At 46.7% G+C, this 12,453-nt stretch overlaps 1 protein-coding gene across 5 annotated transcripts in view; it reads left to right on the plus strand.

The window, feature by feature from the left end:
* KANSL3 (KAT8 regulatory NSL complex subunit 3) overlaps positions 1-11,019 on the plus strand; it is a 47,792-nt gene extending 36,773 nt beyond the window's left edge. For 2 of the 5 annotated variants that reach the window (XM_040993497.1, XM_040993495.1), the window contains exons 15-21: positions 904-1,074; positions 1,469-1,553; positions 1,915-2,045; positions 2,857-2,966; positions 3,365-3,587; positions 3,876-4,009; positions 9,614-11,019. In XM_040993497.1, the coding sequence (XP_040849431.1) occupies positions 904-1,074; positions 1,469-1,553; positions 1,915-2,045; positions 2,857-2,966; positions 3,365-3,587; positions 3,876-4,009; positions 9,614-9,634 (875 nt within the window). In that variant the 3' untranslated portion in view covers positions 9,635-11,019. Of the gene's footprint in view, positions 1-903; positions 1,075-1,468; positions 1,554-1,914; positions 2,046-2,856; positions 2,967-3,364; positions 3,588-3,875; positions 4,010-9,613 lie in introns of those variants that run through there. The other 3 variants (XM_040993498.1, XM_040993499.1, XM_040993496.1) reach the window with 2 other exon arrangements.
* Positions 11,020-12,453: the final 1,434 nt, after the last annotated feature.

Here is a 12,453-nt window from a genome sequence, read left to right on the forward strand (position 1 = left end):
CCTTTAGAAGGTGCTGTCCCACATCAACTGCCTGTGTCCTGACTGTGGTCTCATGCCAGGACCGCTCATGCTTGTGGCTGCTACCTTTTCTCCCATCTCCACTCCTGCTTGCCTTTGTAAAGAAGAGGGGCTGGGGAACTTCTTGGTTGAAAGCTGAGGAAATTTGTGAGGAAGCCTGAAGGATAACTTCCAAGTCCAGAAAGCTGGGCTCCCAGCACCATGAGTGTGTAGTGTTATGTGTGAACAGATAGCCTTCCTGTATACTTATACAGATGTCCTAGGGACCCGGTTGTAACATGGACCACTGTTAACCCTGTTACGTTTGGACATAATCTTTGAGGTTGCCAGGGCCGGGAGCCTCCTGCAGCAGCCTAACGCCCTGGAGGTTGTCCTCCTTGCTCCCTGAGCCTCAGGCTCTTAGAACAGAGTGGGACTCCTCATAGCCATGTGGAAACTGTTAGGACTGGGTGGTCTGCTCCTCCTCCTGGGTTCTTCATAGGATGTTTGTATCTCCTGGCTGTGTGATGACATGGGGGAGGGCTTCGGATTGCAGAGTGATCACTGTTTAGTTCCATCGTGATGAGTCCCATCATTATTTTTCTTTTGGTGTTTGCTAGACAGACAGATGTCTTCTGTCTTGTTCCAAGCAACTCAGTGCTTCTTCCCTTTCCACTTAAATGCAGATTGAGGGATAAGGATGGGGCCATTCTCTGAGAAGGGCAAGGTGGGCTTCTGTTCGGGGGGTGCTTCAATGGGGCGGAACTGAAATGGGGGCAGTCTTCTGTAAAGTATGGCCTGTGTATGGAGTGATCCTCCTGTGTGTTCCCACACACTGCCCTTGGTCAATAGTATCTATCAGGCTTTCTTAGACTGTACAGAATCTCACCTTAGTCCATATGTTAGTTCCCATTTCATCAGAACCAACGGAGGAGGCAGAGAAAGAGGATCTTAGGGTCCAGCTGAAGCGACACCACCCCTCCAGTCCTCTGCCTGGCAGTAAGACCTGCAAGCGACCAAAGATCAAGGTGTCCCTTATCTCCCAAGGGGACACCCCTTCCCAAGGAGGTGCCGAAGGTGAGTTTCTCTAGCCCATTTAAATCCAGACAGCTCAGCCTCTGCTTCAGTGTGAGAAACCTGGAGCAGAAGCAGTACATTTAGAGTTAAATGGGCAGTGATTTCCAGGGGACCAAGACCAGGAGGCAGGAAACCAGAGGATGTTGTGGGATCATCAGAACATGATACATGTATGTCAGTGTGTTGGTTTCAAGTAGGTAAAATATTCCAGAAAAGTTTGAAATTGGAAAAAGTCACTCTAACTCTCCCTCCTCTAACATGGTTATTTTTGTTTTTATTTTTTGTCTTTAAGTCCTTGTCCCTGATATATTGTATTTAACTGGGGCTGGTGGAACCTGGAAAAGTAGGAGCCAAATAGCTCTGAGTGGTGTGTCTTACAGCTTTCTATTTGCAGTTGCAGGAGGGAAACCCATCACCATGACACTAGGACAGGCTTCAGCAGGGGCCAAGGAGCTCACCGGACTGCTCTCCACAACCAGGTGAGTCTTTCCTTGGTTGTTGTCATCTCTTGCCTTCTTGCACGTCACTCCTTTTCTGTCTCATGTAGTGCTTTGGAAAGATGATAGCTTCTGGAGTCTGTCATTTGTGCAAATACAAATTCTTTCTGTTTGAAGATTTTGTATTGCTTTTGGGTCAGTTCACAGTTCTCTTGGCTCTTGCCCTAAGACTTGAGGGCTTTACTCTAGATCTGACTTTTAACAGATTGAGTTCAGGAGGTGGGACAGACCTTGGGTCCAGTGCTAAAAGCCTTGCCATGCCTCACTCTGGTCCCTTCCCTGTGTTGCTAGGATCTATAATCCTCTGCCCTTTGGATGAAGGAGCTCCTTTCTTTATCTGCAGGTCAAGTGCTTCTGAAGGTGGAATCGCAGCTGGCCCAACCCCCTCAATGGTCTCCAGCAGCACCACACCCAGCACCTTGCACACACTCCAGAGCCGACTGGTGGCCACCTCTACAGGCAGCTCCCTCCCAGGTATCTTCTAACCCAGCATTCTGCTTTCCTAGCAAAGTCCTTTTACACTGCTGCTCGGGGGTGGTACCAGGCCAGTAGGCACAGAGGCTAACATGGAGCTGGAATTAGTTTAAGTTGGGAAATTTGTTGGCCTTGATGCATAAGTAAGTGAATGTCCACAGTCTGCAGGGGCTCTATATTATACTTAGAAGGAGGGGAAGCAGTAGTTAATGGGAAATGTATGTGTTGTGTTCCATTTTGGTGTATTAAACACATCTGACTGAAGAAAATTGGTAGTGGTAGTATACTGGACTTTAGCAAAAGCAAGACACTTTTCTTTCTGTGTGTTTCTTGCTTTCTCCGCTACCACCTCACCATGCCCCATTACAAGCCTTCTTGCTTCAACCCAGCTGGGTCAGGCATCACAGATACCCTTCTGCAAGAGACCTTTCCTTTTGATTTTGAGGCACCTGGACTGTGTGTGTAAAGTGGAGTGTAAGTCAGACACTTGGAATTCTTCTGGCTTCCTCTTCCTGGGAATTAGAGGATTTAAATTGGTTTCTTGGAAAGTGTAATTTGGGCTCTCTTGAGTTTGCCTGAAGTGTAGTCCTGATGGTTTGGAGCAGAGTGAATCCCAAGGTGGTGTCCTAGTTCAGTGCTTTTCTTCATGGGGCAGCCAGTGTGTATGTGCCTGGAGAGACCTTTTTGGTGTTTCTCTAGAGAGTTAAGCAATGCCCAAGAGCATTGGGGTTGTAGTCAGTGATAACGGTAGACAAACATGGCTGCTCTTGGGATGCATGCTAGTGATTGAGCTTATTATGTCCTCTCCTAGGGGCTACATCAGCCAGCAGCCTTCTCCAAGGCCTCAGCTTCAGCTTGCAGGATATCAGCAGCAAGACCTCTGGCCTCCCTGCAAATCCTTCCCCAGGGCCCGCTCCACAGGTGCACATCTGCCTTCCACTGGGCTGGGCAGGCATAGGAAGGAGGCCTCCTCAGTTTAGCTGATCTTTGCAGGGAGACTGGGTCTGGAGTCAGAGGGTCCATGCCAAACAGCCTTCTATCTGCACAGCTAGGGAGCTACCAAGAAATCAGGTTCATCACTTACTGTGTGACCTTAAACAAGTTTCTTGACCTCTCTTTGTTTCCTTGTCTGAAATTCCCTCATGGAATTGCTGTAAGCATTTCTTAAGGTAATCTATGTAAAATGCCTGGAAGAGTACCTTGCATGTAATAAACAATCAACACATGTTAGTATTTAATATGCTATGGGCCCTCCAAACTCGAACGTTGCTGTTGGGTGACAGACAGCTTCTGATCACCTGGGCTTGTGTGTCCCACAGGCCACCAGTGTGAAGTTGCCCACCCCCATGCAGAGCCTGGGTGCCATCACCACGGGCACCAGCACCATTGTCCGTACCATTCCTGTGGCCACCACTCTCTCCTCCTTGGGTGCCACTCCTGGTGGGAAGCCCACAGCCATCCACCAGCTGCTGACCAATGGGGGCCTCGCTAAGTTGGCAAGCAGCCTCCCTGGCCTGGCTCAGATCTCTAACCAAGCATCAGGTGAGTCTCATGAGAACTGTGGGGACTCCCAGATATGGGATCTTCCCCGAGGACCTTCCCATCTCATGTGGGCAAGGTCTGATGTGCAGACCCATCCCCTAGAGAGGTCGAGAGGACACAGGCTGTTTCCTGTTGCCTTTCAGATTGACTGATAGGGTGCAGCTGACCCAGCTGGGGAGGAGGCCAAAATGGGTGTGTTACGTGGGGGAAGAAAATCTCCAGAAAACAAAAGCTTTAACAGACAGCAGAGACTGGGACCAGAAAATCTTGCTTGTCTGTCTCTCTCAGGCTTGAAGGTCCCCACCACCATTACACTGACTCTGCGTGGCCAGCCAAGCAGAATTACCACACTGAGCCCTATGGGCTCAGGAGCAGCCCTATCTGAGGAGCCCACTTCCCAGGTGCCACCCTCCAGCTCTCAGGTGAGTCGACCTGGAAAGACAGAGGGTATGAGCTCCAACGTGGGGAGAGTCTGGGGTTGGTCAGTTGGCTGATCTAAGGGAGCTGCTGTTGCACTGACTTTATAGGCAGACTAATTTTAAATCCAGACTCTGGGATTTGTAGCTTTATATCCTGAGCAAGCCCTGGGCCTCCTTGAATTTCTTCTATAACACTGCCCTGGATGTTGTGAGGATTAAATTTGTAAATGTCTTCAAGTGTGGAGTAGCACCTGGTTTGTAGTGGCTTTTCTCTCTCCTTTTCTGTTTCATCACTCATCAGTTATAAGTGAATCTTGTAGCTCATATTTTTTTCTTTGACTTCCTGGTTCTTCACTATGTCTTCCCAGATTTTCCTGTTGTTGTCTTTTTATAGCACAGCTTGGCTTTTAAACCTGTTACTGTCAACAAAGACCTCATCAGTTCATTTTAGCTCATCTGATTTCCATTGTGACCTCCCAATTAAAACGTAATCTTAAAATGTAATCTGAGGAGCCACCCAAAGATGAAGATTAAATAAAACAAACAGTTTGAGCCTAGTAAAAGTTTACTGCTGTTTCAAACCAGGCCTTGCTACGTATGGGCTAGCACTGTGCAGTCTGTGTGACTGAAGGCTCCGAGTCCCAGTCCTCCCTGCCACCCCGAGTCTCCTGGGAACGAAGTCAGGCTCTACTGCCAGGGTGTAGTTCCTGAGCCATTCTCCGTGCTCTTCTGTCTCTTCCTCTTTAGGGGGAAAACACTTCCCATTCATTAGGATCAAAACTACTATTTGTGAAAAACTGGAGCTGTTTCTATTTCCGTTTTTCGATTACACAAATTATTGTGCTCATTTTAAATTACTCACACATTACAGAAATAATAGACTTAAGAAAGTGAAGATTTCCCTTGATGCTACTACCTGGGGTGATACTTGCTATGGACCTTTTCAAATTCCTCTTCCCACAGAAGTATATATACACACACATACTGCTTTTGGGCAGAAGTGCATGCATGAACTCCTGTAACTAGCCTGCTTTATGAATCATGACACGTTTGTTGAGTGGGCAGCTGTTGAAAGTTGAGGCATGTTTTGGGTGTTGATGTAAGGAGTGCTGCAGTGAACGCCCTCGCTCACGATTGTTGGGTTGCTCTGGAGCATTTCTGTAGGCTGGAGACCAGCAAGTGGAAGGTCTGAGTGTCTGACACTGGCCGTCTGCTGATTGCCCTTCCAGCAGTTGCTCGTAGTTCTAGCAACAGTGATGAGAACAACTGTTTTCCTACACCTTTGTCAATTGTGAAGCATCTGTGTTTTTTAATTATATTAATTTGATGGGTGAAAATGTATATTTTCCTCATTACTTAGGAAGTTGTAGGTTATATGACTTCATTGTCATGTTTATATGTCTATCTTTTATGAAGTATACAAGGTGCAATATACTGTAGAGTTTTAGTGGCGTTTTTTTTCCCCCTTTGATGTTCTGAGACTTTTGTTTTTTAACTTTTTTTTTAAAAGATTTATTTATTTTTATTGGAAAGTCAAATATATAGAGAGAGGAGGAGAGAGAGAGAGAGAAAGATCTTCCGTCTGATGATTCACTCCCCAAGTGACCACAATCTCCGGTGCTGAGCCAATCCAAAGCCAGGAGCCAAGAACTTCCTCCAGGTCTCCCACACGGGTGCAGAGTCCCAAGGCTTTCCCAGGCCACAAGCAGGGAGCTAAATGGAAGTGGAGCTGCTGGGATTAGAACTGGCGCCCATATGGGATCCCGGTGCATCCAAGGCGAGGACTTTAACCACTAGGCCATGGCGCCAGGCCCTTTTAATTTTTGTTTTTGCATATTTTATCATAAAGAAGTTTAATTATTTTGTATAATGAAATCTCAAATACTTCTGTTTATGGCTCCAAAATTTTATATCCTAAGAAAGCTGTTCCTATCACAAGAATATCTGTTTGTTTCCTTTTTCTAATTTTAATTGTGGTAGACTATAACATACAACACACTGTTTTAGTCCTGTTTAGTCAAGCAGTTCAAAGCATTAAGTGTGTTCATGTCAACATGCAACTGGCATCACCATTCCTCTCCAGATTTTTTGTCGCCACATACTAAAACTGTTTTTATGTTTTCTTACAAAGCATTTGTTTTCTTTAGTTCCCTAATCCTCTTCCAGCTCATATTTGTGTGCTAAATGTGGGAAAGAGGTCCTTCCTGTACACTTTTAAAAAACTACATTCATGGTCTTGTTTTTTTCAGCTTGACCTGTCTCTTGCCACATTAGCTTTGTTATTTGATAATGCTCTTGTAAGGAAGTGATGAATTCTGTTTCTAGCTTGCTGAGATCATCTTCATTCTTGGACTATCTTTTGATAACTAATGTGTTTTGAATTTTGTTCATTGCCCTTTTATAATCAAATGAAATGAGTAAGCTTTAATGTTTCCTTTGACTCAGTTACAAAGGTGAATTGCTTACTACATTTTCTAATGTCAGACTAAATTCTAGATGAAGGGATTTATTTAGTAGTTCATATTTTCTTTTTGTATATCACCTAATTTATTTTTATTGTGCAAGCAAAGAAAGCAAGACTTTTAAAAAGAGCAAGGGGCAGCTGTTGTAGCCAGGAGGAAAGATAGCAGTTGGAGCAGTCACGTCCTACGTGGGTGTGGCTGGCTTTTGGCCCTGAATCTGCTCGGCTTCTGTCTTCCTGCTGATACACACCCTTGGGAGGTCGCAGACAGTCAGGTCATTGAGTCCCTGCGACTCATGTAGGCGACCTGGACTGAGTTCCCAGTTCCTGGCTTTGGCCTAGTACAATCTTGGCTGTTGCAGGCATTTGGGGACTAAACCAACAGATGAGAACATGCTGTCTCTGTTTCTGCAGTATATAAATTATTTATTCTTCGTTTAAAGAAATATAGAATGAAAAAAAGAAACTGTTTTGGAAAAGAAATATCCCCACTTTTTTTTCTCTTTTAAATTTGGTTTTAATTTACTCAAATGTTTGGTCTCTGTTTATTAGAAATATTGGTCTGATTTTCCTCCATTCACAAGTGTGAGTGCACTTGTGTGCACACGCATATGCATACATTTCCCTTATTCAGTTTATGTAAAACTGGTAATTATGTTCTTGTAGAATGGGATGGGAAGTGTTTATTTTTTTACTCATTCTGTAAGACAATTATACATTATGGAAATGGCCTGTTCATTGGTGGTTTGAGGGGCCTATATAGGTCAAGTCATTCTTACCTTTGATGAGCCCTGCTGGTGACAGAACATAAGATTTGCCCAGTGGTGCCTGGCTGCTCCATCGGGTGGTCCCCCTCTCTCACTGTTGCAGGGGGGTTGAGGAGAGGGGAGCTGAGAGAGAGGACAGAGACCGCGGAGAGTCCTCTGTTTCCATGACTACATGGAAGCACCGAATAGTGAACTAGGCCTGGCCTTCTGCCTGGCAGTGTTCACACCAGAGATTCGTTTTCATCTTGCTCAAGTGGGTGTGTGATTCATGTCTAACAGGTGTTGTTAGGCAAAGGCTTAGCTGACTCGAAAGCCTGGAATGCTTGCCTCAGGGTTCAGACTGCCAGACAGTGTGTTGCTGAGGAAGAGCAGTAGCTGGGCCCTTGTCTGTGTGCATATGATCCAGGCCAACTCACCTCCCCACTCTGGAAATTGGTTTTGCCATCAAGTGTAGCAAGAAAGTTGGTTTATGTTGGTGATTGTTGTAATGGCAATGTTAGTAGTGGTTCCATTTTGTCAGGCTTTAGAAACACAAGTATTCAGTACTGAGAAACCACCACTTCAACATTTGGGAGACCTTTGGAAATTTGAACACCATGTAGTTGCTCATATTAAGGAAATTTTTTTTAAAGATTTATTTATTTTTATTACAAAGTCAGATATACAGAGAGGAGGAGAGAGAGAGAAGAAGATCTTCCATCCGATGATTCACTCCCCAAGTGAGCACAACGGCCGGTGCTGTGCCGATCCGAAGCTGGGTACCAGAAACCTCTTCTGGGTCTCCCACACGGGTGCAGGGTCCCAAAGCCTTGGGCCGTTCTCAACTGCTTTCCCAGGCCACAAGCAAGGAGCTAAATGGGAAGTGGAGCTGCTGGGATTAGAACCGGCGCCCATATGGGATCCTGGCGCGTTCAAAGTTTCTTCTTTATTTCTCATTGGAAAGGCAGATTTACAGAGAGACAAGAGAGAATGTTCTTCCATATGCTGGTTCACTCCCCAAATGATCAGTGGCTGGAGCTAAACCAGTCTGGAGCCAGAAGCCTCTTCCAGGTCTCCCACAGGGTGCAGGGCCCCAAGGTTTTGGACCAAGCTCTACTGCTTTCCCAGGTCACAAGCAGGGAGCTAGATGGGAAATGGAGCATCCAGGATATTAACCAGCACCCATGTGGGATGCTGACACTTGGAGGTGGAGGAATAGCTAGTTGAGCCATCATACCAGTCCCAATTGTTTACTTTTTTGTGTGGCAATAATGTGTAAGTTTTAAATGCCCTTTTATATTTTGGAATTACATGCTATAATATTTATGAGTGGAATACATTTAAAAATTTTTATAAACACCAGACTTCCTAAGGCCTATAAATGCACTTAAATCTCTGTTGTTTCTGGCACTGGTTAGTACACCATGTGTCTTCTTCATGGGAATGCACTTTTGAATATCCCTACAATGGAACAATTATGGGGAAAAAATGACACAGACCATGTTTTGTCACGCACTCAGTGTCTACACTTAGATTTAACCTTGTCACAGCTCTCTCCTCCCTATCCTCTTGGCTACACCATGACCTTGTTAGGCTGGCAGGCAGCCCTCTAGCTGCCAGCCTGTGACGGGGGCCTCACTGCCGCCTTATGGCTGCCTTAGGTCACCACATCCAAGTGATCCAACCAGTGGGCTCAGGGGTGCGAGTGTTTTTAATCAGGACAGAGTAATCACCTGTGCACAGCCTTTCTTCATTGCTCCCTTCTTGGACTCTCCTGCCCCTGCCTTCTACACTCATATGAGCCTCTTTTTCCAAGGATGAACCTACATTACTAAAGAAAGTCCTGGTGAGAAAACTCCAGCCCTCTCTGCTTTGCTTCCTTCTTCCTAAGCTGCAATGCCCAACAATTTTTGACACCCTCCATTCGCCTACAAGACATCCAAGAACTTTAAAAATATTGTCGGAGCGTTCTCCTCTGTCACCCTTGACAACCCACCTGTTTCCTCTTCTCTGCATATCCTTCCTGTCCTTGTGCATGATGTAGCAGCTGACCTTGTGGTGGGACAGATACTACATTCCAGGTGCTTTATGGGAGTTGTCTCATTTAATCTTCACAATGGCCCTGGGCAGTTGATGCTGTTGTCTGCATCCCACACATGTGGGAAATGGCTCGGAAAATCTCAGCTACTTGCTGTTAAGTGGTTTGGTGAGTGACTCCAAAAGCTAGAGTCTGTTAATCGCTAGATTGCAGGAATACACATGTCCTCATACATCCAGCTTCTTTCCTGTTGAGTTACTTCTTTGGAATAAATTCTTAAAAGAGTTGGGTGATAGGTCAGAGGGGCTGGATGTGAAGTCTTGGCAAAGCTTTGACCTTTTTCACTGCCTCTTCTGCCATAGCGCCTGCCTCCAGCACCCTGAAGATGCTGTGTGATATATCTTCCTTACCAGTTGGTGATGGCCTCACGGTGGGCCCTGGGCACATATGTGGTCCTGCTGAGCTGTCCAGGTGTCTGAAGACCTCTCTAAGACAGTCATTTTTGCTCTCTGCCAGCTGTCTTCAGGCTGGGCCTCTGGGTCTTACAAAACGTCGGTCTAAGAGATTATGCACCCATCAGGGGAGCAACACCCTCCAGGATCTGCAAGTCTGGTTCCTACAGTCTCCAGCGTCCTTTGTAGATCTGGCTGTGTATGGGTCATAGGCACTCCACCCCCTCCATCAGCTGTGATTTCACCCAGGTGTCACTGTGGAGAGGCTTATTGAGTCTGGTAATGAATTGTCCTTTTGGAAGGCTGTCCTCTGAGCATGCCCAGCTGGAAGGAGAAAACCACGTGCTCTGAGCTGTAGGTGTCATTGAGATTGAGAACTTGGGTCATCTTGGCCCACAGCTGCTGGTTCCAGACCAGGAGGGCTTGTTGTGAGAGCCTCACTGTGGCCTTCACTGGCAACCATGGAAAACTCCCTCAAACCACATCAGACATCGAGCGACCTGCCACTCTAGATTGTGATCAGCAGTGGTACCAGGAAGAGAAAGTGGACCCATTTCTTTTTTTTACTATGCTCTGAGAGGCTCCTGTATCCAGAGAGCCGGCAGTTCCAAAAGCTGAAGAAGAGGAATGGACAAGAAGAGGCATTTGTGGCAGGTCATGCCAGGGAGTCCTCCACAGGAACCTCTAGGCATGGGATTCAGGTTGAGGCACCTGAGGAACTGGTGAGCTGGTGATGAGAAGTAGAATTTTCCAAGTCAAAGGGAAGAAACTCCAGTCCTCAGAAGTCCTGTCTCCAGTGCCTGGAGGTGGAACAGTGGCAGACGGTTGAGCTGATGTCCTTGCTGGCACAGGAAGCTGAGAGGGCATCAGGAGGACAAAGGCTACACTTCAGTGTTTATTCCTCAGAATTTTAATCTTCCTCTTTCAAAGTGGGAAGATTACTGGCAGTGACTCTACTATGTAGGGCTCTTGGTAGCAGCCTAAGCCCTGTAGGTTACAGTGCCTGGAAGAGGGGTCAGTGAGGAACTCTGACCCTTCCGCCTTACCTAGTCACAACACTTGTATGCAAAGGTAGTTTTAGGTTTGCTTTGAACATGTCCCCTCCAGAGCAGAGTGTTTCAAGTCAAGGTGACAGGTTAAGTAACCCGGGTGTGGCTCTGTATTCTAGATAAAGCCTGCCCGTAATATGGCTCAAATTGGAGTCCAGGGTTCTGACCCACAGTGCAGTGTATATCTATTTCAGGTTACCTGTGTGCAACCCAGGGGCCTCACATGTGATCTGAGTGGCAGCCAGGAGAAAGGAGTGAGCTGAGGAGTCTCAGCAGGTCATAGTGTTAGGAGTGAGGAGAGGTGTGTGTGTGAGAGAGAGAGTGGGATGGAGGGGTACAGGTCACAGTGTTAGGAGTGAGGAGAGGTGTGTGTGAGAGAGAGAGAGAGAGAGAGAGAGAGAGAGAGATGGGATGGTGGGGTACCAGAAACACCACACCTTCCCTTGCTGACCTGCAGAGTTGGTCTCTGTGGTGACTCACTCACACAGAACTAGGCTGCACTTTCTGAATCATCTGTTAAGTAGCTGCTTTCTGAAATTCAGGAGGCACTTAGTGAATTTGAGGAAGCTATGAAATCTGCAAGAGACCTCCAGGGCTTAGGAGTTTTGATAGCTTTACAGACAGGAACAAAACAGTCGAGAGTGGCCTGTGAGGCTCAGTGAAGCTCTGAGAAATCTCAGAAGATCCTGAACAACCCAGGATGTAGGAGAGCAGCCTGGGCAGTGCTGGGGAACTGCTCTGGGGAGATGCTAGCCCAGTATGTGCTGGGACCAAAGGAAAACAACACATGATCCTACTTTTGTGGCTAATCCTAGTGTACTTCCCCTGAGTGGGTAAGGCTGTACGCTTTGAAGACTTCCACACCTGGAAAAGGGGAGCTGCGAGAGCAACTGGTGGCTCTTCACTGTGGAGGCACGAGCTAATGGACATGGCAGAAGTCATAGAGTTGTGTGTTACCCAATTCCCTTCTCAAACCACACTGCTTGAAATGTGAAAGGAAGCTTTACCTGTCTCATGGCAGACCTGGAATCTGACCTTAGAAGGTGATGCTGTTGCTGGAAAATATAGAAGGATCAAGCAGTCTTTAAATTTTTGGATGATAGAGCATGTTCGTGCCCTATGGAAGATGCTCTTGGGCTTGGAGAAGAGATCACTGAGAGGAAGACCTTCTGTTCATTCCTGGTCCCACCACTGGACTGGGCTTGGGTGGGCAGGCCAGAGTGGAGCTCCAGGGATGGTGGTTCTTATGTTAGCCAAAATAAAATTTTGAAAAAACCCAATTTTGGGATTGCTTCAGCATATTTTCACTTGACTTCTCACGTTTATTCTGGTACCGACCCAGGGGAAAGGGGCAGAGAAGATGCAGCTAAGATGTAATGCTAGTGGTGCTGAGTGGAGGTGGACACTGGGATTCCTTTTCTTACAGGTGAGGAAACCGAGGGGTAGAGGAGTCACTGGGTAGGAGGTAGCAGAGCAGGGCTGGACCCAGGCACTTAGAGCCAGGTTCCTGCTCTGCACCCTGCTGGGGTTCTGTGATTGGAGCCTGACGGTGGAGAATAGCCCAGGAGAGGAGGTGCAGATGTGGTCCACTTGTGAATTATGAAAGGCCAAGGGTGAGAGACGCAGATGCAGCCTCTTACTCTTGAGAGATTGGTGCCCCTTTGCACATCCCATTCCCCTTTACTGAATATAGATAGATGC

The sequence above is a fragment of the Ochotona curzoniae genome, unplaced genomic scaffold (assembly GCF_017591425.1).
Source record: "Ochotona curzoniae isolate NIBS_2020 unplaced genomic scaffold, NIBS_Ocur_1.0 contig_883, whole genome shotgun sequence".
NCBI lineage: Eukaryota > Metazoa > Chordata > Mammalia > Lagomorpha > Ochotonidae > Ochotona > Ochotona curzoniae.